This window comes from Mytilus trossulus, chromosome 1 (genome assembly GCF_036588685.1).
Source record: "Mytilus trossulus isolate FHL-02 chromosome 1, PNRI_Mtr1.1.1.hap1, whole genome shotgun sequence".
Taxonomy (NCBI): domain Eukaryota; kingdom Metazoa; phylum Mollusca; class Bivalvia; order Mytilida; family Mytilidae; genus Mytilus; species Mytilus trossulus.
Window position 1 is genome coordinate 65,117,133 of NC_086373.1, and position 25,682 is coordinate 65,142,814.

The window sequence follows — 25,682 nt, forward strand, 5'->3', positions numbered from 1 at the left end:
TCTCTTAGTTCAAAATTTCTGCCTCAATCATAGATTTGCCTGATAATTTTCGCCTAGTTATTTCTTTGGCCTGAAAGTCATATAATAAGGTTTCAATTTCATACCCAGTCATGTAATTGACGAGTTGACAAATGACCAATTCTAGCGGAACGTCTGTATATGTATACTTTTATATATGAAGTGACCCCTCCTTGGGCGCATACATGCAAAGCTTTAGAAAGAAGAAACTGAATTTTTTTATTAATTAGAACCACTGTTTGGAATGAGCTAAATAACAAAAAGGGGAGATTCAGTCACTTCTTTGTACTTCGAAATCGAATAATAAATACTTAACAGAAAACTTATATATACTATGTGTTCTTTCGCAGAATAAACGACGAATAATCAAATAAAATATAATAATATAATTTTATAATTCCAGAGTCTTTTAAGTTCCAAATGTTTTTTCGGCGTTCTATTTTTCCCGGACTAAATATACTAAATAATACCAGCAACACCGCATACTAAATGGGGGTTAGTAGACGACCCTTTGATTCTAGGATCGGAGCTGGCAGGTCACGTAAATTTTGTTTGTCAGGAAAAGAATAGTAATTAATACGCTGGCTCCAATATAAAATAATCTGGCTTCAAATTCTATTATACGGTAAAATTATACATGTGTAATAAATAATCTTGCGTGTAGCAGTTGATTTTTTTTCTAAAATAAATAATCTGACTGACCAAATCTGCCCGGCTGGTTCCCTCAGAATCAAATGATTGCCTCCTTATACCCTCCTCAAAGATAGATGATCGATACCCGCTTTAACTGCGATATAAAATAATATATAGGAAAAAGACGGGGGGAATGGGGGTGGGGTGTCTAACTAATTTTTTTTAATTATTGGTTGCTAATTTCTTGTAAGGTGTCCCTAACAGTCCCTTGAAAGAAATCTGAGATTAACATGAAATGGTGGAGCGGGGGAGGGGGATGGGGGTTCTTTCGGAATTAATATATTTGATTTTGAATTTTTAGGAAGAAAAAAAAATCTTATCTTGGATAATTACCACAAAAAAATAGTGTTAAATGAAGAAAAAAAATTGTCGCCCCGCAATATATATTCAATATCTATCTTCTAGTACATGTATATGTTTTTCTTCCAAACACATGCACCGTGGTTAATTAATAGATTGTCCCCATGATTAAATCATGCTATCATTCCACGTGACTATTAAAAGTGTAGAAGGTGACCACCACAGGTATACATGTACATTTATGCGTACGATTTCGTTTTGATCCGTACATAGGCACTTCCGGGATACAAGTTAAAAATACATAATCTTATATATCCATCCTTATACTTAAAAGCTCGTATTGTACAGTTGTTTTCTTATAAAGGAAACTTTGTGAGGTGTCAAGGGATATTTTAGTCAATTATTCGATTTTAATAAACTTTATCCAATATGAAAATCACTGCTCCTTATACGTTCGTTCGTCATTATTCGTCGGTTTGTGATCTCACCGGTTACCTCTAATATTGAGAAGTCAAGGTAACTAAAAAACGAAAAGCACCGTAACAATGCAATCGTGTCGTTATTTGATCAAAGTAGACTCGAAATGAGATCGTGATAGGATAAGAATTGTTTTGTTAGAAGCGTACAGAGAACGTGACAACATCGTAACTATCACAAGTTACTAACGTAGCAGAATAGTTCATATCAGAATCATAGCAATATCATGGTAGCAACGTGACAACTTTGACATATTTAATACTTAAGCCAACCAAACTACATTCTCACTATACAATCTTAATTTAATAGATCGCAGGGGGTTATCCCTGGTATTGGTCTAGTGTGGCGGGACCTAAGAAGAGCATAGTGAAAAATTACGAAATAGAGCCTAAACACAGAATATATACAAGAACAAGTAATAAAAAGATAGCAGAATACTTGTAAATCCGATATATGGTGTGATGCAACTATATTAAACAACCAAAACGACAGGTTCTATCAAACTTCACTTGCACCAATCAAGTATATAAACTAGAAAAACTCAACACAACGAACACAACTAAGAGCAAATACAGCCTGATCGATGTGACCAATTCTGTAATTGAACATGTTAAAGTTAATCTGTTTCGAAGATAAATATAGTTACATGTATTAAAAGTAGTTTCCTTCTTTTGTGACCAAGTGGTCCATGGAATGCAAGTACTGTAACATTTGCTGGAAGTGGTGTCAAACACCAATTACTCAATCGCATGTTCTTTTCTTAGAAAACTTTGCTAAACATTTTAAAAACAACAATGGTGGCAGAGAGTTTTGATAAACTTTATACTGATGTTCACACATAAGTCGTAAAGGAGTAAGCTGGTAAGCGCCATGTCGTGTCCCGACTATAAAGTTCTACGTTCCAAGACAAAATGTTTTTAAGGCGACTTAAAGAGATGTGAGAAAATTATATATAGCACTATATTTTTTCTAAAGCATTGATTTTTACATGCCAAGTAGGTCAACATCAAGGATTTTGGCAAAATATGACAAAACCGGCCAGATTTCAGACAAATTAGGACCAGGAAACATGGAACGCAGGCTTTGACAAACTAAATATTCAAGTTGGACATGTAAAATATTATTTTCTAAGATCTTTTTCTTCGACGTATGCGCTCTATGTTTCTTGTCCAAATATCAATTAAATGTAACCTTTTGTATTGATATTTCGTGGAAAATCAAAATGAGTACTCGTTGTGGCGTCTGGAATAAAACACAAAAATGTTATTTTCAACAAAAACTGTTATTTCCTATCTAGTCATTGTACTACGGGGCGCCGAATGGGACTCTTGTGGATTTGTACAAAATTCAATTCTGTCATAACAAAATCATTTTTGTCTTACAAAACTATGTGCTACAGACTTGTTTTGTGAGAACTTCAATTTTGTGATGACAAAATTCATTTGTGTAGACAAAATTCATTTTTGTCATGACAAAATTCATTTTTGTAGACAAAATTAATATTTGTCATGACAAAAGTCAATTTTGTCTTAAAGGTATGCAAATATAAACATATTTGCATACAAAATTGACTTTTGTTACCTGATATGGAAATTAAATCACAAAAGTCAATTGTGTACGGTAAGATTCAATTTTGTGAGACAAAATTGACTTTTGTGAAACAAAATTAACTTTTGTGAAACAAAATTAACTTTTGTGAGACAAAATTGACTTTTGTGAGACAAAATTGACTTTTGTGAGACAAAATTCAATTTTGTCATTTTTGTTGAGACAAAATTCAATTTTGTCATTTTTGTTGAGACAAAAGTCAATTTTGTTAATTTTGTTGAGACAAAAGTCAATTTTGTAAATTTTGTTGAGACAAAAGTCAATTTTGTTAATTTTGTTGAGACAAAAGTCAATTTTGTTAATTTTGTTGAGACAAAAGTCAATTTTGTCAATTTTGTTGAGACAAAATTCAATTTTGTCATTTTTGTTGAGACAAAAGTCAATTTTGTGAATTTTGTTGAGACAAAAGTCAATTTTGTAAATTTTGTTGAGACAAAAGTCAATTTTGTTAATTTTGTTGAGACAAAAGTCAATTTTGTCAATTTTGTGGAGACAAAAGTCAATTTTGTCAATTTTGTTGAGACAAAAGTCAATTTTGTGACGACAAAATTCATTTTTGTGATGACAAAATTGACTTTCGTGAGACAAAATTCAATTTTGTTAATTTTGTTGAGACAAAATTCAATTTTGTTAATTTTGTTGAGACAAAATTCAATTTTGTTAATTTTGTTGAGACAAAAGTAAATTTTGTCAATTTTGTGGAGACAAAAGTCAATTTTGTCAATTTTGTTGAGACAAAAGTCAATTTTGTGACGACAAAATTCATTTTTGTGATGACAAAATTGACTTTCGTGAGACAAAATTCAATTTTGTTAATTTTGTTGAGACAAAATTCAATTTTGTTAATTTTGTTGAGACAAAATTCAATTTTGTCAATTTTGTTGAGACAAAATTCAATTTTGTCAATTTTGTTGAGACAGAATTCAATTTTGTTAATTTTGTTGAGACAAAATTCAATTTTGTCAATTTTGTTGAGACAAAATTCAATTTTGTCAATTTTGTTGAGACAAAAGTCAATTTTGTCAATTTTGTTGAGACAAAAGTCAATTTTGTGTAACAAAAGTCAATTTTGTGTAACAAAAGTCAATTTTGTGTAACAAAAGTAAATTTTGTGTAACAAAAGTAATTTTTGTGTAACAAAAGTAATTTTTGTGTAACAAAAGTCAATTTTGTGTAACAAAAGTAATTTTTGTGTAACAAAAGTAATTTTTGTTTAACAAAAGTCAATTTTGTGTAACAAAAGTCGATTTTATATGCAAATTAGTTCACAGAAACCAAACTAAACTAATTTAAATACAAAATTGACTTGTTTGTCGCTCAATTTTCAAATTAGGTAACAAAAGTCAAGTCTGTGTAACAAAAATGAATTTTGTCATGACAAAAGTGACTTTTGTCCGCTGATAGATAATTTTGTATGACAAAATTTCAAATTTGTAGTATGATACAAATTTTGTTAAACTGAACTCATTTTTGTTGAACAAAAGTCACTTTTGTCCGTACAAAATTGAATTTTGAGTACAAAACCACAAGAGTCCCATTCGGCGCCCCGTATGTACCAGCTCTGAATCATTTTATGGCCTTATCGAACCTACTCCTTTGGAAGAATTTATAAAAGCATTATATTAAAAAAATGAAACATCCATAGTATACCTATATATCAAACGCCATGACATTATTTTTAATTTTAGATGATTTATTCATAATATTTCTTGTGAAATTTTAATCTTCATTAAGACTTTGATTTTTTTTTATATTTTACGAAGATCCAACGAGCAAAATTAATTTTAGTGCAGATGTTTGAAACCACATTACATTGTACCACTAAATTTTCTTTACATAACAAATAGAATGAAATTCAAAACAGAGTGGCTGTGGCTATTGATTGACAGATTAAATGCATCCATTGACTGGGACAATTTACGTGAAAGTTTGTCTGTAACGAACACTGTTCACGACGTACATACGATAGACATTTAAAATGTGGGGTCATCAAAAGTTTCTAAACGCCTTTAATTATAAAATAATTCGAAAAATTAATCAGGAATAATCTTTATGTTTTGATTTATATAATTGATATAAATCAAAACATCGTGTTATTACTGATTAATTTTTCGAATTACTTTATTTAGGTGTTGAGAACCTTTGGTGACCCCATAGTTTAAGAGTCTTTTAAAGGTGAAAAGTGAGCAATCGTCGTTACATACAAACGTTCACCTAAATTGTCCTAGACAATGGATGAATTTAATGTGTCAATCAATGGCCACAACCACACTGTTATGAACTTCATTCTATGTTAAAATTGCACATAGTTAACGGAAATCACTGATGCGGATTCTGATTCTGACTTCTGACATGTACATTACTAGTGGTTACATGTATTATTTTTGTAAATTCCAATCCATCGCTCATTTAGTTTAAATCCTGATCAGTATCAAAAACTATAAATATGGGAACATATATATCAGTTGAAAATACGTTACTTCACGTGCCGGTACTTAATTCAAACACAAAATAATTAAAAAACAAAACGATTAGTTTAATTAGAATGCTTTTATGATATCTGAATTACATGGAAAAGTTTGTCATTAAAGAGATACAATTAGTGCTTAAAACATGACACACTACCTATCGAGAAACTTTACTGTAAAATTCCTAATGACGAATTACATCAAGGAAAAATATACAGGAATATTGGTTATTTTCCCCTTGTTCACCTGACAAATGTATCAGAATGGTGCAAATATCAAATAATACGATCATAAAGAAAAGATGACACTAAATTAAAAAATAAAAAAATCCATATATTTCAGATGAAATGTAAAGTAAAAATAATTGTAATACTTCTCTTTATTGAATGAGCTAGTTTCTCAAAGTCAACTAGAAATTGTGTCTGCTTTTTAAATAATAAGATGAACGTAACCTCTTTAAACATACATTTAAGTAACTTTAAATGGTAAATATTTTTTTTTTATTAAACTTACCGTCGGTTGTTTGTAAATAAACGAATAAATAAATTGAAACGAAAAATGTAAAAAATATCATAATCCAGTCTGTTTCTTCTTCTAAAATTCAATCTGAACTGTTCTTTAAATCCTTTTAATTTAAAGTCCCGTTTAATAACTGATAACCTCACTTTTATTCGATTCAAGTAAATCAGTACCGTCACATGATTCATTTAAAAGATACTTATGCAGACTGCAACATTTCAAGGGATTTATATATTCCCTTGTTCACTATAAAAAGAAGATGTTGTAGGATTGTAAATGAGACAACTTTTCACAAGAGAACAATTATCACACAAAACTCACCACTATGTGTCGCCTTCAACATTAAGCAAAGCCAACGCCGCAAATGCATTTATAGATTATCGTTGATACTGGGTCTTGTAATAGGATCAGTAATGGTTCCCTGATTTTATCTCCATAATTATGAAAGCACTGGTCTTATGATGCTTCTTGTGTCTACATGTATATCGTGTGTTTTGTTTTAATTGAAACAAATTGTTTTGTTGATGTATAATATCCAGTCTGAAGTACAGAGGCGGATATTATAATGACAACACAAAAATATCAATTTGTTTTCGAATAAGCAAAATTCAATGATACTCAGTTTTATTTCATTTGTCAAAAGATAGAATAGTTTGTGCTTGACTTTAACTACTCTGAATAACAAGAAAAATATTTTGATTTGTATTCATGAAATCCATAGAATTCATACCACAATTGCCTGGACTGAATAAATATGATTGTTTTACTATTATATTCATTCTCTGCAATATCGCAGATCTAGATTATAGTACGAAGTTAAAATACATCTTTCATACCGGTCTGGAATTTTAGAATCGTATTCTTCCGTCCTAGACTAATTTGTTGATAATGAACTATAGAATATATAAGTTTCTTGATAGTTGTTGATACTTATACGAACCGACTATCACTACAAACTGCTCAGAGTCTGAATTGACCAGTTTTGTGCTCGACCAGTAAAATCGAGCACACATTTTACTCGACTAGTCTCGACATTGTCTCGACTGGACTTAACTGTACTTAAGTGTACTCGACTAGGTCTCGACTTTACTTAATTAGTCTGAAATGGTCTTGACCAAGGCTCAACCTGTCTCGACCTGTCTTGACTAGTCTCGACTCAGTCTGAACCAGTCCCGACCTGTCTCGACTAGTCTCGACTCAGTCTGAACCAGTCTCGACCTGTCTCGACTAGTCTTGACCTTCAAATTTAGTTTTGACTGGTATAAAGTAGCCCATCTATTTAAATTAAATATATGGTATTTTGAAAATAAACAATTTTTGTCTGGCAATTTCTATCCCAATCTTCGACAATAATTTCAGATCCGTGCTACTCCATACTAAAAATCACTGCATTATATATGGACTTTTCAATATCATTTTTGGGGTAATAGTTTTTTTTACCAATTTCTTAAGAATAAATCAAAAGAAGTAATGCAAAGTATGCAATGAACAAAAATGAACCCTATGTTGGAATTGAACAAACGTGGCTTAAAATTTTCAACTTCTATTAAATGAAAACCAATATGCGCACATCAAAGTTGTGTCCTTGTGTAAACGGTGTTATATGTAACTATTGAGCAATATAATCAGTTGATATATATCATCTATGGGCATAATGATTTATTGATTAGTCGATTGATTGATTGGTTGACTAATTGATTGGTTGGTTGATTGATTGATTGATTGAATAACGTCACCAAAGATACACACGACGTGTCTAGAAAAAAAACATCAATGTACTGTTGTGATATTATCATTTTTTCTTCGTGTAGGAAGTCATAAAACTAGGTTATAACTTGATATTAAAATAAGATTAAGTGCATGTCTTTTTTGGCATAAAGGTATTTCACGAGCATTTTTTTTTTCATCATTCAATTTTGACATAGTTATTTTTACAAAGCAGATAACAATGACACATTTGAAATTTTTGTCACCCTTTTTTTGCCCTTATCCTTCAAAATATATCTTTATAACGGAGAAAACAATTATATTATTCACTTTTTGACTTGTATGAATGTAATAACGGTATGCTAAATACTTTTACAACTCCGGGTAAATTGGAATATCATCTTATCTGTTATTACATGTCGTTTTACTAATTCAATATTTTCAAGTCAGGAGCCTTGGTCGTTGTTAGTCTTGTATGTCTTTTTTAATAATCTTTTGGAGTAAGGTATCATCCATGTTCACTGAAATAGTACATAAACGAATGTGTTTTTTGGAGGCCAAAACCAGCCTGTCTCATGATGAGGGATTTTATCGCTGTGCTGAAGACCAATTGGTGGCCTTGGACTGTTTTCAGCTTTTTGTCGGATTGTTGTTTCTTTGGCACATAACCCATTTCGATTTATAATGTTATACTTTTAAAAATGATATCTTGTTTCCTATTAAAAAATGAATTAAAAAAAAATGAGCTCCGAGGAAAATTCAAAACGGAAAGTCCCTTATCAAATGGCAATAACAAAAGCTCAAACTCATCAAGCGAATGGATAGAAACTCACATTTGGAAGTTGGTACACATTGTTTTAATATAGAAAATGGTGGATTGAACCTGGTGGTATAGCTAGCTTAACCTCTCACTTGTATAACAGTCAATGATGTTGACAACGATGTGTGAAAAAAACACACAGGTATAAAAGGTAAAATGTCAAAAAGTTGGGTACAGCAGTCAACATTGTGTTATAATCTTTATCATTTTAAAAACAAACAAATTTAAGAAGATTGAAAGAAGTTTGATTTTTTTTATCGGATTTATTATTTAAATAAATACACGACTGAAACCCAAAAAGTGCATCGATATACCAATCAGCGCCATAAATTTATTTCAAGATTTTAACTCAATGAAGTGAAAAGCCTGTATTCACATTTTCTTTACATATAAAATCTTCAAACTATTTTACACCCGTTATTTAAAACCAATACAACTACTTCACTCAAGTAAAGAAAAAGAACTTTCATTTTTGTCAAACTTTCGAACGTTTAAACTGTTTATAATGATAATGTCCATTAATTTTAAATGTATATTTTGATTTTTAGTCTTTATAATTAAGCATTCCTATGCAGTACATTAAAACCCATGTCTTTATGATAAATATTTATTTTAAATATATTTTAATCTGATCCATTATTATTCTAATAATACAAATCAAACAAAATCATTAAATTTAAACTTCTTTCAAATTATAAATCATTTCAAAAAATATTTCTATCAATATTGGTTTTGTTTGGTCCGTATTTTTGTTAAAAAAATAATTTCAAAAGCATTTCTGTCAATATTGGTTTTGGTCCGTTTCTTTAGTAAACAATTCACACTTTCATGAACGTAAACAAGTTTTAATCATTTAAATAAAATGATATGAAAAAGCATAAGTTACTCAAAAGCAGTGCACATAAATATAACTATATATAGTCGTTTAAAATTAGCTTCTTTACAGAAATGTTATTGAATTACTTGCATCATGTACTTTAATTTTAGATGATGATCAACATTTAGGATTTCTGAAAATTATGAAACAAAATGCTTGACTTCCGTGTTGTTTTTATGCTAAAAAATGTTTGTAGATTATAGATTTTTGGCTGTGTGTTTATTTGTTCAAGTTTTATTTTTTATCTCTTTAAGAAAATATCGTCTTACCATTGATTTCATTACACGTTAAAAATTTAAAATTAACTCCTATCCTGTGTGCTTTATTCATGTTACATGAAACAATCGATAGATCAGTAACACAGCTGTATGTTGCAAAACCTTTTGGAACTTGTCCTAAATGATCGTCAACTTCGTAATTTAATCGAACTTTTAAACGTTTTGATTGAGAGTCACTGATGAGTCGTTTGAAGACGAAACGCGAGTCTGGCATACACAATTTAATCCTGTTATCTATGATGATTTTATTATGCATTACAACATATTTAAATAATAATTGTTTTAATATTATTCATATTTTCTAAGCAAATGAAAGTTGACTTTTTCCGCATCCAATTTCATTTATTTATTTTAATTTTGGAAAATGAACTTATAGATAAATGAGACAGAAGTTTATTTGCTTATAATATACTATTATTCTTTTTTTATCGACTAAACCTCAATCTAACCATTTATGTTGTTTGACATTTATCATATAAAAACAAATTTGATTTCAATAAAATCTAATACTAATGTCTATTCACATTCCACGATCACAAATAAAAACGAATGATGCATGGCTCTTAACTACTGTAATATTCAGAGGTTTTTCAACAAAGTAAATTTTTATTACCGTTTTGTGACGTCAAAACGAAAGGTGTACATTTACAGTAGGTTAAATGCGGTTTAAGATGGGGACGAAAAAAGAAAATTAAATTGTTTTGACAGTATATTTTACAATTGATATAAAAATTAAAAATAACTATGCAACAAACAAACTCTTGAGTTTGGTTAAGAGCAAAAACTATACTGGATTCAGTATTCAAATAATTGAAAGCAAAATATGTATAAACACTTTACGAGATAAATGCCACTGAAAGTAGTAGGAATGTATCTGTTCAAAATAAAAATAACAATAAGGCATTAAAACAGAAATGCTAACTATGCAGTAACTATCCGAAACAAATAAAAAAAAATTGCCAGAACAGAATAAGAATTAACAAAAAAACAAAAACAAAAATGTGGGAAGTGTCAATGCTATTTTTAAATTATAATCCTAGTACCTTTGATAACTATTTAACAAGTAAGAAATTTGATTCTTGTTTAAAATTTTCACATTCAAAATTCGTTTTAGAAAACAGGTTAAGTAAGTATATGAAATTTTCTAATTCCTCTTTGTGATACAACGGACTCTTACATAGTTGAAGGTATACAAAAATATCTTTTGTGACATTGTTGTCAAATTTCTTTTAACCGTTTGACATATAGACGGGTGGGTGGACTTAAATGTACTTCAGAAGAAAAGGGGGGATAATTATACTGTGACAGTCACACATTGTTTAATATAAACTCAGGTTGTGATGTCAAGTTCTGCAGAAAGTTGAGTGGTGTTAGAAACGACTAAATATAAAACATTATGACAACAATGGATAAGGTTGTATGTGCCTTAGGTAGACAAACCTTTTTTAAGATTCTGAATAGTAAATTTAATGCAAAAAATAAATATAAGCAGAAAAACAAGTATAAATGTTGATACAACATTTGCAGTTACATGGTTTATCTCAGGATTAACAAAAAACAATAATCATAGTAAAGGTAGCACTTTGAAGCCGGTTTCACTACTTTTAATACCACCGTAAGTATTGTATTCATTGCTGTTCGTACCATCTCCATGCTTTCCAATTACCATTTGAATAAACTTTCGGTTGTTTGTCCTTTTTCCGGTTATCTAAAATTTTTAATAATATGAATGCTAGATAAGTGACAGCTTATGCTTATAAGTCAGTTTTATTTTGCTAAGAATGATTCATCAGTTTTGTACATTTTAGTATCATCGTGTGTCTATATTAGAATTGTACAGTGGACGCTAATGTGGGGGACAGTCTTTTACTATTAATTCATAATGAGAGTTTTTTTCGATCCTTTTTAGTAATACAAATCATAGTCAGTATCATAATCAAAAAGTCTGAACAAAAATATCTAACTCTTAGGAAAATTATAAAAAAAAAAGGAAGAAGTGTCAATGCAAAGATAATAAATCAAACACTCGGCTATAAGCACCAACGTTATGATTCGATAACAACTGTCATGTTCCGAATAAGTTTGATATGTAGGTGTGGAGCCATCACTTGGCTATCTAATGGTAGTAAACACTGATATTTATCGTTTGCACTTGTCAACATTCGATTCACTGGTTGGAGGTTTACAGAACGTCGTGTTGGTTGTTGATTAATTATGCGAGTATTTGCTTCTTTGATAAAACATAACAGAAATGAAAATAATGCTTAAAAAAGTTATTAATTGTCTTGAATATTGACACAAATATTATTGAATATACTCCTAAATCTTAAAAGTATATCAATGTTTTACTTACTTTCTGAGGGTTCTTGAAGTCTTTCCTGGTAGTCACCAGGTCTGAAACAAAATATATGGGGATAACATTAAATTAAACGTTGAACATCTGAACCTCTAATAAGATTTTGTCGGAAACTGTAACTTAAATTTTCAAGCAATACATTATTTAATTTCATTTGGTAAGTGGACAATTCAGGAAGGCAAAATAAAAAAATAAGTAGAATAAAATTGAAAATTGAAATGTGGAATGCGTCAAAGAGACAACAACCGACCTTAAAACAGACATCAGCAGAAGGTCACTAACAGGTCTTCAATGCAGCGAGAAATTACCGCACCCGTAGGCGTCCTTAACCTGGCCCCTAAACAAATATATAAATAGTATATACTAGTTCAGTGATAATGAACGCCATACTAAACTCCACATTGTACACAAGAAACCAAAATTCAAAATACATACAAGACTAACAAAGGCCAGAGGCTCCTAACTTAGGACAGGCGCATACATGCGGCGGGGTTAAACATGTTTATGAGATCTCAACCCTTCCTTATATCCCTAGCGAATGTAGAAAAGAAAACGCATAACAATACAAACATTAAAATTCAGTTCAGGAGAAGACCAACAAGGGCATCAGTAAATATGTTATGGAAAATGTTCGTACTCGTATTTTAGATCTATGAGTTTGACTGTCTCTCTGGTGTTTATCGCCAATCTTTTATCAATCTTATATAAGCTTACAATTATATTTGTAGAGAATGGTCGTGGGTAGCAAAAATAGAACTTCGATGTGCCATAATCTTAAATCAGTTCTTTAATGTATAGACCAAGATAAAAAGTCGAAAAAATAACCTAAACTAAAAATAGACCAAGAACGTGCCGTTGGTCAACAAGGATCTCTTATCAAACATGCATTACTGTATATTTACAGTTATCAAAGGTACCAGGATTATAATTTAGTACGCCAGACGCGCGTTTCGTCTACATAAGAATCATCAGTGACGCTCATATAAAAATATTTATAAAGTTGATGAGCATTGAGGATACAAAATTCAAAAAAAAAAATGTGTCAAACACGGCTAAGGTAATCTATGCATTAGAGAAGAAAATCCTTAGTTTTTCGGAAAATTCAAAGTTTTGTAAACGGGAAATTTATAAAAATGACCACCTTATTGATATGCATGTCAACACCGAAATACTGACTTCTGGGCTGGTGATACCCTCGGGGACGAAACTTCCACCAGCAGTGGCATTGACCGAGTGGTGTAAGTATTTATCAAATGTACAAGGATTATAATTTAGTACGGCAGACGCGCGTTTCGTTTACATAAGAATCATCAGTGACGATCAAATCAAAATATTTATAAAGCCAAACAAATACAAAGTTGAAGAGTATAGAGGATCAAAAATTTCAAAAAGTTGTGCCAAATATGGCTAAGGTAATCTATGCCTGGGATAAGAAAATCTTTAGTTTTTCGAAAAACATGAAAGATATGTAAACAGGAAATTTATAAAATTGACCACATCATTGATATTCATGTAAACACCGAAGTATTGACTACTGGACTGGTGATACCCTCGGGGACGAAACGTCTACCAGCAGTGCCATCGATACGCGAGCCAGTGGTGTAAATATTTATCAAAGGTACAAGGATTATAATTTAGTACGCCAGACGCGCGTTTCGTCAACATAAGACACATCAGTGACGCTCATATCAACATATTTATGAAGCCAAACACGTACAAAGTTGGAGATCATTGGGGATCCAAAAGTCCCGAAAGTTGTGCCAAATACGGCTACGGTAATATTTTTTTTATTATTGCATGTTAATCGATATCAGATGATTGAAGTTATGTAACTACTCAAACAACAGTAAAAACGAAATGAAATTTAGCTTATAAAAGCATTATTACTATTTATAAAAATATAAAAAACAGGATTATCATACAATTGTAAGAGTGGATTTTAGTCAACAAAGATGTTAACCATTTTCAAAAGAATTTTTCAACACGAATAATTTTTGTTGTCCATTCCTTTGATGTGTTTTGTTATTTGATTTTGCCATTTAATAAGGGACTTTCCGATCGAATTTTGCTCGGAGTTTAGTATTTTTACTTTTACAATATAGTCAGAGAGTCAATGTAATTGAACATGTCAATATAATTTTAGTTGAATGTGTACTTATCTTAATATTGTGTTTATTTCTTCAGAAAAGTATATACAACCGTACAATGTCAGGTGTAATAGTTGGAGCTTCTTTTTAAAATGTCACTGAATTTTAGACATTTTCAGGTCTTCAATTTGAATTCAGTGTGTGCCAAAAATGACCTGACATTAATCAAACCTACACGAAACTTATAACAACATTTTGAAAATCTCATCACACACTCCTTCATGAGCTGTAAAGTGTACAAAATAACTGGATATCCTTCATGAGCTGTAAAGTGTACAAAATAACTGGATATAGGTATTTTAAACTTGTTAACTCACCTTCCCCTCCATTCACAAGTACATCCGTTCTTATAACACATGTAACAAGGCAACACCATAATTATAAGTCCAATAAGGCCAGCAACAATAACCCAAGCTGGGTTAGCCGGATACTCCCAAAATGTTAGAGGTCGGTCTGTTGTAGTTGTGGTGGTTGTTGTAGTTTGTGGTATAACAATGAAAACTGTTGCTGTTCCCTGAAGACTGCCAGTATCTGTTGCCTGGACGGTAAAACTCATACTTGATCCATAACCATAACTTGTTAAAGAATTCTTGAAGTACAGATCTCCATTTGCCTGAATTCCAAATGTTTCTGTCCCTAAAGACGTTTGGTCAATGCTATAAATGAAATTTCCTGTAAAATAGTTAATAAAATTATCAAACTTTTCATACATTTGCTATTCTTTTTTCAATGTTATTTGGAACTAATACCGGCGTCACACACCAGCGTATAGTACCGACGTACGCCCGGTGTAGTCATACACCATGTACGCTGATAATACTGTGACGGGTACCATTTATCAAATGTACTTATAATAACTACTTTTCTTAAAACTTCAAATGTGCATAATTGTATGCTGTTCAATTCTAAATTTCACTCTACTTATTCAGAGACAAAGATAGAATCAGTGCATTCCCTTTTCAGGATTATTTTTATAATTTCTATTCAGATTCAAATAACTAACAACTGGCAGAATATGTTATAATGCAGTCATTTTTATTATAGAATTGTATCTACTCTTTACTATGGGGAATGTTGGAATTAAATCTATATTTACTGTTATGAGACGGTCCCCGTATTTATTTTCTTTCATTGAACCGAGTGTTGTTTTTACTCGTATGTACATTTTTGATTGTGTCATGTGAACTTACTTATCTGTACAGTTTCCTCAAGTCATTTCGGAATAGGGAATTACAAGTTTTATGTCATAACATTTTGTTAAACTTCATAACTTGTCGAAATTCGTTGACAGACAAGCACCTGGCTTCCTTTCAGCGCCATCTTTAGTTAACGGTAATGAAGCGTTTTCATTGGTCAAACGATTACGGAAGGTCACGAGTATTTTTAGTTCATTGGAAAGAATTTTAATTATTATATTCTATTTACAGAACGAACATTTTAACAAATATAAAGTCGCTGAGAATGATTTTTGTATATCTATTTAATAAATATAAACATTTCACAACGGCCGAAGTGAGAAATGCCGCAAATGATTTCCATTGGTTTACTGTTCAATCTTGTAGTTGCGCGGTAGAAAATCGCACAGAAACTGCACGGAAAATGCACAAAACTTGCACAATTTTTAAGTACAAGTATAAAAGAGAAAAACGCGAGTCTGACGTCATTCTGGCTAAGACGTTGATAAAATAATAAGGAGATATTTTTTTGAAAGTAAGAATAATAGATTTACTTTACTTTTTGTAAAGTTTTTAACATTTTAAAGTGCACATAATTGTTTAAAAACGATTTACGCAAATATTTTACCAAAATTTCACGGAAAACTTGAGGAATCTAGGAAAATTATGAGAATTTGTCATTGTTTAATAATAATGGTTTAAATTGAATAACAATACATAAACCATAGAATTTACGTATACATATTTTTCTGATGAGAAATTTCGTACGTTAATAATACTTTTTGCCGAATCACTGTCTGAAGTTTTTATGTAACTTAACGGAACAATTTTTGACAATACTTATATAGAATTTTCATGTCACTTATAAAGGGTGATTCAGTAAATTTAAGTCTTTTGCACTAGTTAAGGGTTCTAATAGGGTTTTCAGACAATGAGATAACCATAGAAATACACATTACTAGTGAAGGAAACTAGTACAAATCTTCCATATATTTGGTTAAAAGACCAAAACAGTTAGTCAATTATTTTGTATAATAATACAAGACATCATTTTTGTAATCAAATATCTATACATGTATAGTCAGTCAAAACTTTAAAGGAACATTGTTAGTAAAATAGATAATTGTACTACTTGCCATATTTTGTCATTATCTTCTAGTCACTTTTGAGACAATCGTTTTTAGCCAAAGGATACTAAAACAATGTCTCAACAAACATTATTGTAATAAAATTATAGTTCTTGATTTTAACTTCACTAAAGTTCACTGTTAAGAATAAAGGTCAGGGGAACATGAGACTTACGTTTTTAGTAAAAGGAAGCTAATACAAAGTCTTTACTAAAACTCTATCATAAACTTGGAGACTTACGTTTTTAGTGAAAGGAAGCTAATACAAAGTCTCTACTAAACTCTTGCCATCATTAAAAGCTTTCAATAAGTCACATAATTGCCCATAAGTAAACTTTGTAATAACCAAGTTTGGAAATCTAGATATAGTGTTAGCCTGTGGAAGCAATTACACTGTTTAAGCAAAATTCTAGTTCTTATAATTATAATATTTATTTTCATGAATTACGTTCCAGTATAATTAGCGTGAGGTCAGATGTACTTTTAATACATAACTACCCATTATTTTGTTCTGTGAGGTCAGATGTACTTGGATACATTAGTACATATAATATTTTTGTCCATATCTGCTCTTATTCTCAACAAACGAGAGAACATCATAGCAGTTAATGTTACAGTATTATACTCTTTATGAGTAGTTTAAGTATTTTTGATCAACCTTTTAAAAGATACCCTAGGCAATAGTTGTCTGGAAATTCACTTAAAGGTGTACTTATTATTGATAAATTTGCAAGTTGTTTTTCTTATTGGTCTTGAGCTTGACTAAAATTGTGATCTCAAATATATGCCACAGTTATGTTATTGTTATGCTATATATATATACTTTTGTCAGAAATAAAGTATTTGCAACTTTAAATATGAATTGTTTGCTGTCAGTATCGAGAACCCCTTCTTTCAGTTCATTGTTAGGGTGTTGCCAGAGGTTTTAGTTTAATACGTCGGGATTTTATATCCAAAGTTTTCGGTGTATAAAGTAAAAACACAAAAATACCGAACTCCGAGGAAAATTCAAAAGGAAAATCCAAAATCAAAAGGCAAAATCAAAAGTCCAAACACATCAAACGAATGGATAACAACTGTCATATTCCTGACTTGGTACAGGCATTTTCTAAAGTAGAAAATGGTGGATTGAACCTGGTTTTATAGCTAGCTAAACCTCTCACTTGTATGACAGTCGTATCAAATTCCATTACATTGTCAACGATGTATGAACAAAACAAACATACTCAAAGAGTAAAAATGTCAAAAATAGGGGTACAGCAGTCATTATTGTGTTATCATCTTAATATCACTATAAAAACAACAAATGTAACGAAGAATCACAAAAAGGCATATGTATGTGTTTCTGCCCTTTTCGCCAATTGACCCGCTACAATACTCTAGTAATTTCGTACGCAGTAAACTTGTCAATCATATCTATATCATGTGCACAACAAGCTTTAAACAGGTTTAAGGCGTACGAGAAGCGTACATAAACGTTTTTCGGGCGTTTAGATAACGTATTTAGCTTATGTCTCACGCTGACGAAATGCACACTACGAAGGGAAACGTCCCTTAAATGTATATGAAACTCGTCCCATTTGTATCTGGTACGATTATTCGTGCTTTCGGAGTGTCTGTGATGTGTAATTATGGGGTGTTTGAACTACTTCTGGATACAGAAGTGTCCCAAACGCGCATTAAAGTATGTAATACTTGAATTTAGCGAAAAAGTATGCGTTCGACAAACGCGAGAGCTATAGATGGAAAATGTTTATGCCGCAAAAAACTTTCCTGTAGTTTTAGCGTTGACCAAGCGTATATTTCTGCATTTTAACTTACTTCAAACAGCTAAGAATGGTTTAACGTTCCTCTTGCGTGCACCTAACGTATTACAGTTTTTTTTCTTTGTACGTCTGATTCACGTCGGTTTTTACGTCAATGTGTGACGCCGGCATTATGAAGGAAAAGGGATGAATATAAAGAAAACAAATATTCTAATAAAACGAAAAAAACTTGATTACTGTTTATGCATAAAATAAAGAACCAAGAATGGACATATTCCGTCATTCCGTGCTGATATTCAGTGGTTGACGTTTGTTGATTCGGTTAATAAATGTTTCTCGTTTCTAGTTGTTTAAAAAGATTTGACATTGTCATTCGGGGCCTTTTATAACTGACTATGCGGTTTGGGCTTTCCTCATTGTTGAAGGCCGTACGGTGACCTATAGTTCATTTCTGTGGTCTCTTGTGAAGAGGTGTCTCATTGGCAATCATACCACATCTTCTTTTTTTATATTGACAGATGGTTTTCCTGTTGTTTTTTTTTACACTAGTCATATTGGGTCCCTTTAATGATTACTGTTCGGTGTGAGCCAAGGGTACGTGTTGAAACCGTACTTTGACATACTATTATTAATTTATAATGTGAACTTGGCGCATTGTCATCTCCTTACAAACATAATCGAAACCGTATTACATTAAATTGTTTTAACTGAATAAAAGAACTAAACATGAATTCGAATCTTTTGATTATATATTTAGGTTCCATGGTTTATAATTATCGTTTAAAATCGGAGTTGATGCTTTTTGTATTATTGTTATGAATGCAATCAACAGGGCATTTAAATAAAATATTTCAACATTAAACACTTTTCGCTACCTTTTCTTTATTTGATTGTGCAAACAAGTTATAATCAGATAAATTTTTTATAATCATGTCGAATCATATTTCACACAAAACTTACCAAATGTGCCGGTATCAGCATCAGTTGCCACCGTGGAACCAAAAGCAGTATTTAGAGGATAGTTTATATCCAAGTAGTATGTAAACAAATTGTTGGAAAACCTCGGCGTGTTGTCATTCACATTGTTGACATTGATAGTTAAAGACGCACTATCGGTTAAAGTACCGTCAGACACTTTAACTGTACAGGTATAAGATGTCAAAGAACCTACTGAATCAACGTCGACATCAGTAGCTAGGCTAATGAATCCTGTTGTTGGAGCTATCGAAAAATATCCAACACCTGATGCACAGTTCATAGAAAACTTATGTGTGTCACCAGTATCCTCATCTTGGTACAAATAACCAGGGTCACCTAAAATGGTTCCAGCCTTTCAAATGGAAAGAAAATAAATTTTGAATTATAAATGCACGATTTTTGTAACTTCAGAAAATTTCTGTTTTTGACAAAATATACGTCGATACAGTGTTGTTATAATAAATATTCTTTTCTTACCAAAATGTGTTAAGAATACAAAATACATATTAAAGCAACCGTCATTACAAAATCTCTTTCGCAGTTGTTTTTATTTTCTATGGTAAATATATATTTACCATTTTCTGTTGAAAGATCTCATTTGATAGCAAAACAAAACATTCGTGCAAATGAAGAAAATGTTAAATAATACTGGTTATTTGTAAAGTTCTAGCCTGAGTAGTCATTATTTCATAACATATGTTTCAAAAATAATATCTTAATAAGTACACTATTTATATAAAAAAAAAATGATTCATATTGTTTGAAAAATGAGGTTAAATCATTTGCCACTTAAGGTCGTATTAATATGTGTCAACATATTTATACATATTTGTCCTTTAAATCTGTAGGTTGGAGCATTCCTGATGTAGATACTAATAAAAACCGCATCGACCGACGCAAGCGATTCAGTGTTTTTCCCTTAATCATTATCGATAGAGGTTTTATATTAAATCATTATTATCAAATTGTCATTTGGAAATGGGTATTTTGCATGTGAATGTTTCTTTTTTCAAAATACATACCGGACCTTCATTGACACTTAGTAAATAAGATGTTTTGGTAAACACAGGAGCCTCGTTTTGATTAGCTATTGTGACAGTTAGGTTCTGAGATGCCGAGTCCTTTGTGTCGGATACTGTTATTGTGAAGGTAAAAGATGTTGTTGATACGGCTTCATAATTGATATTTTTTGTGGCAGAGGTACTGATTAACCCAGCTTGAAATAAAAAAAAAACATCATTTAATTTAATACGAAAAGTAAATAACGAATTGTATAATGTGATTATCTTATCAATTGAAGCCAAACTGTGCTGCATGGACAGATATGAACGGATGTTTTGCACTGCAACAATACTGTTTACATATTTTGACAAATGAACTGAGGTTTTGCAATAAATCCATAATGTTTACATATTTTGAGATATGAACGGATGTTTTTGCACTTCAACGATAACGCTTACAAATTTTGAGATATACACAGACGATCAACAATGAACGATAATGTTTACATATTTTAAGATATTAACAGATGTCTTGCACTGCAACGATAAAGTTAACATATTTTGTACACGTTTGATTTGTTTCCTGAACATTTTAATGTATAGATTAAATCATTGTCAATGGAAAACGCACCAGCAATCGTAAAATAGTACTGAACAGGGCGTGAAACACACAGAATCTATCAACAATCTATCAATGGGATATTCACAATATATTCACACTACCATTATCCAATAGTCAGTAAACTGTGATCACAACGCTTGATATGATTTATTTTGTCACAGATTACAACGGATATGTTCTAATCTTTGACTCACACACACGTCCTTCCTTTCCCCGAATGTGATGCGATATGTGGAGGAGGTAGTGTTTATCCTTTCGGAGTACCTGATATTTTGGTGGGATTCGTGTAGCTCAGTCTTAATTTTTCTATACTTTTGTTTGTCTTTTGGTCTTTCCTTTCTTTTCTGGTCACGGTGCTGGCACTTGATTTCGAGTTATGTGTTTGAATGTTCATGTGATATATTTCGACTCAGTTTAAACATATGTACTCAACACCAGGTCAATGTTCTAACTTCACAATTGATTACGTTGAACAAAAACTGTCATATGATTCCGACGCCCAGATAAACAAAACATAATGGTCTACTATTGTAAGCGAGGTAAAACAACAAATGAGCCATATGTATTGATTATAAATTTGAAACTTACTTGCAGAATCAATATCAAAGTACAAGACTCCATCAGACGGGAATGACGTCATAGAGTATGTATGTAGATCGTGTCCGTCGTTGTCTTGTATAGACACTTGAAATATACTCAAACCGAGAACAGAATTTTCGGAAACTACTAAAGCAGATGGAAGAGGTAAATTCTTAATTACGGGAACGTAATTTATATCTGAAATACAAACATTTGAGTAATCTAAACATGTGCTAGTATCATTATGTATTTCGTTAAAAATCTACATTTTCTAAATCTAATGAATTTGTGAGACCATAACACACTGCATAAAAGACAAGATTAACGATGCGAGTCTGCTGACATTCGATGATTAATTTATAACAGATAATTCACTGGTACCAATGTGAGATCAATATTCCTCTTATTCTTATACGATCTATTCTTTTCTGACCCGCTGATTATTGTTATTTTATCAACGCTTGATCTCAGTTCATTGTTGGTAAATATTTGAGAATGACGTCAAAACTTCGTGCTTTCATCTGAATTTCCTATTGCGACGTCTTAAAAAAGGCGACTTTGTCTGATGACGACACAAATAAAGAACACATTTTTAATTTGTTCATATCAATCGTAAAGACGGGTTGTGTTTGTCTGCATGTCGTTTATAAATCATTAGAAAAATAGATTCCACTACTTAATCTTGTGTAAGACGAAATCAATTCACTCTCAGAATTTATATTTTTTTAAACTTTACAACGCTCGGTGAGTCTCGCGTTTAAGATTCAAAATTTAACCATCACGAGTGGATAAATATCGTATCGCACTTGAAACAGGAGTAGAATCTATATTTATCCGAATCGATAAATTCTTTCAAACTTAGTTGTGTATCCCAGATGATACAACGTTAACTCTTCATACAAGTCTTATGATTTAACTCATACTAAATTTACCTAAGACATGAACTGTGAGTGACCTAGGTCCTGTTGTTGACTTTCCGTCAGTCACATAAACATATAAATCATAGGCTGGTACAAATTCACCTTCTATGGACCTCGTCAGAACTATTTCACCAGCTACCAAAGAATAAGAAAGAGCATTTATGCTGACGTATAATGTCTTTATTTTAATGATATTCAATAAATGTTGTTTCGATATAAACCTTTTCATTTTTGTGTATCTTTTAAATCATTTGAGGCAATTTGAATGTTAACTTTTATTCAATAATTCTCATTTTCGGTTTAGTAACTCCATTTAAATTCGTAGCTTAAGAAAGACGTGCAATTCTAATATCCAGGCATTACTCTATTGCTATGTGTTCATGAATAATGCTAAAAGTTAAATCTGAAAAATCTGAATATATCTCTTTTAATACTCAGACTAGGTTATAGTATTTGCTTTCAGATTAGTAAATGGTGATCGCTTTTATATTTTATCTTTTTTTAATAGCCGCATGAATTTCGTCGTATTTTTTTATGTTTTTTTTTCAAGTTCAATAAAATTAAAAATTTAACAGTATTATAAACCAACTTATTTTCTTGGTTTTTATTTCGCGTCTAACCCGTTTCTAGTTCACTTCACTGCTGTTTATTTTGGCGTTTTTCTTGTTCACCTAATGACAACAGTTTCATAAGAAACAATTCAAGAATTACATATTTGCGATGATTTATATTTGCGTTAATTTTCAACTCGCGAAAGTCGCGAAAATAAGTTGGTTTATAGTTCTTTGCAGAGTGTAAGATATAGCATCTTGAGATTATATATAAGAATTTTTCATACAATGGTATACTTCAAACGGACAGTTGGTTGATGGTACACAAAACATAGAAAACTGGACTTGGTCATTTTCTGGATCAGATATCTCAACGTCAAACACAATCTGTCCAATGTAAGATGAGACACTCGACACTGTTGTGACATCTGTAAATATAAGTTTAAAGATAATAATAATAAAAAAGACATAATAGCACAGAAACATACACGAAACTAACGTTAAAGAGATCTAGTATTATGAAGAAACATAAAAATACTTAAACTTATAGATTGACAATAGGTGCTTAGTTACATTTGATGCATGGTCAGCTCACCCTTCTGGGGCATCTGATATCATACACGGACACATGAAATTCTTTTAGTTGTGCGTTTCTTACTCCTTAGTTTTTTATGCTTTTATGTGTGTAGTTGTTGGTCGTTTTTCGTTTTTTTGCCCTGGCATTTTCATATTATTTTTCTTCTAATGAGATTGAATATCCCGTTGGTATTTTTCGCCTTTTTATTATCAAACTATTATATCTTGCCTGTTTCAAAGACTTGGAATTTAAAAGTTTGATATAAATTTGATGTATCAAAAACCTAAAAATCTGTTTTGTACACATTGTAGGAAAACATAATCATAAATCTTAAGCTCTTACTTATTTGTTTCTTTCGAGAAAGAAATAGTAATACACCTTTATTAAAAAAGGGTTGAGGAATACAAATATAGATATTCATATACTACATAAGCAATTTTATAAGTCATGAATTAAAAAAATGTCTTACTTTGAAGATTCAAAAACACAGGTGGTTTGTTACGTAACACATTCATAAAAAAGACACCAGAATCTGTACGTCGGCCATCAGAACACTGAATATCCAGTCTATATGTTCTAGCTACGTCATATTGGAGGCTAGGGTTTGATTGCAAAACTATGTCAAATTCTACAAATACAGTTATTATTGAGCAAAAACATATTTTAAATAGTTCAACATAAAAATCTATATATGGAACAGAAAAAAATCAGATGAAACTTAAATAGTCTTTACAAATATTTTGTGCTATAAAAAAACGAACACTCATATTTCAGGTCAAATGATTCATTTTTATGTTAGAACTACAATTTTCAATAAGATTTTGTTAAGGTTCCAGAATACAAACTTATATAACATATATGCCAGAATGGCGTATATCTGATATCAATCTGCAGAGGAATATACGAGAAGTACCGATATTTGTCCGGTGTATGCACATTCATCAACATCGTGTTATACGAAACTAAAAGTTATACAACTCCATATTTAAGCATATGGACTTATATTATTCAGAAACTGCCATAAGCCACAAGCTGGTTCCTCATCAAAGCGCAATAACTCAAATAAGGATTAGAAATATAATAATTTTTGATTATGTTATGCCATATTTATCCATTTTATACTAAGTTGCTCCGTATCATAGACAATTGATTTGCTTTTCATAGCAAAGTTAATTTTAACTAGGGACTTTGGTGTTTGTTGATGAACCTCAATTAAAATTCTAAAACTATAGTCAAATATGATATCGTTATTAAAATTCCCTAGGACGAAGAATAATTTACTAAAAACTAATCAGACAATATAAAAATATTCGAAAGCAGTTTCAGCAGAACAATGTTAAATATTTTTTCTTGCTCCTTGTGATAGATACATGTAAAGTAATAGCTATATTATTTTCCGTTACCATTGCTCATACTTTTATTTTCGGTATTTACCATTAAAGTTTGACGATGGCTTGATGAACATAATATTTGTATTTGGAGTAATTTCTGTTACATCACATGTCACAACAGTACTTTCTGGGTCTGTTACAGATAGTGTGTAGAGTGTTGTCTCAACAACAACATCCTCTTGCATATCTGTAGCTCTTGGTAGTCCGTTTATTGTTGGAGGCTAGACAATGTTACAATGAATGCATTATCATATGAAGAATGCTATTTTTATCAATTGACATAGTTTTATGCATTTTGGAACGATAATTTATGATGATTTTAACGACTGAGGGCGCATTTCAAAATGAAAGGCGGTCGACATCAAAATTTGGGAAAACGTTGCATTATAATTACGTAATCCGTTTTCAGTACTATTTCAGTATTCATATCTTTCTGAGCGAATCTAGAATTATAATAAGTAATGAAGTTACTGGGGAAGGGGGAGATTGAATGAAACCTTTGAAAAAAACTCAACACTTAACCAAAATGTTATTTAGAGGTCCATGAACCCACGAATATTTCATTGGTGAATGTATGTGAAGTGGACGGATGAGAAGTTTCTGCTTAACAAGTGGCTATTCAATTTTGATAACATATCGTGAAAAGGCGCTAATTTATAAAATGTAAAGGATAATTAATCTACTATACAAGAGACAATGACCTTATCATTTCTTACACATTTATTCA

The 25,682-nt window shown here is 31.2% G+C and overlaps 1 protein-coding gene across 1 annotated transcript in view; it reads right to left on the bottom strand.

The window, feature by feature from the left end:
• Nucleotides 1–10,547: 10,547 nt before the first annotated feature.
• LOC134688244 (cadherin EGF LAG seven-pass G-type receptor 1-like) overlaps nucleotides 10,548–25,682 on the bottom strand; it is a 31,756-nt gene continuing 16,621 nt past the window's right edge. The window contains exons 10-19 of the mRNA XM_063548792.1: nucleotides 24,999–25,176; nucleotides 24,034–24,192; nucleotides 23,275–23,415; nucleotides 22,449–22,571; nucleotides 21,526–21,714; nucleotides 20,337–20,530; nucleotides 19,297–19,666; nucleotides 14,586–14,940; nucleotides 12,119–12,159; nucleotides 10,548–11,473 (exon numbers count right to left, since the gene is read on the bottom strand). Coding sequence (XP_063404862.1) covers nucleotides 11,394–11,473; nucleotides 12,119–12,159; nucleotides 14,586–14,940; nucleotides 19,297–19,666; nucleotides 20,337–20,530; nucleotides 21,526–21,714; nucleotides 22,449–22,571; nucleotides 23,275–23,415; nucleotides 24,034–24,192; nucleotides 24,999–25,176 — 1,830 coding nt within the window. The 3' untranslated portion in view covers nucleotides 10,548–11,393. The remainder of the gene's footprint in view (nucleotides 11,474–12,118; nucleotides 12,160–14,585; nucleotides 14,941–19,296; nucleotides 19,667–20,336; nucleotides 20,531–21,525; nucleotides 21,715–22,448; nucleotides 22,572–23,274; nucleotides 23,416–24,033; nucleotides 24,193–24,998; nucleotides 25,177–25,682) is intronic.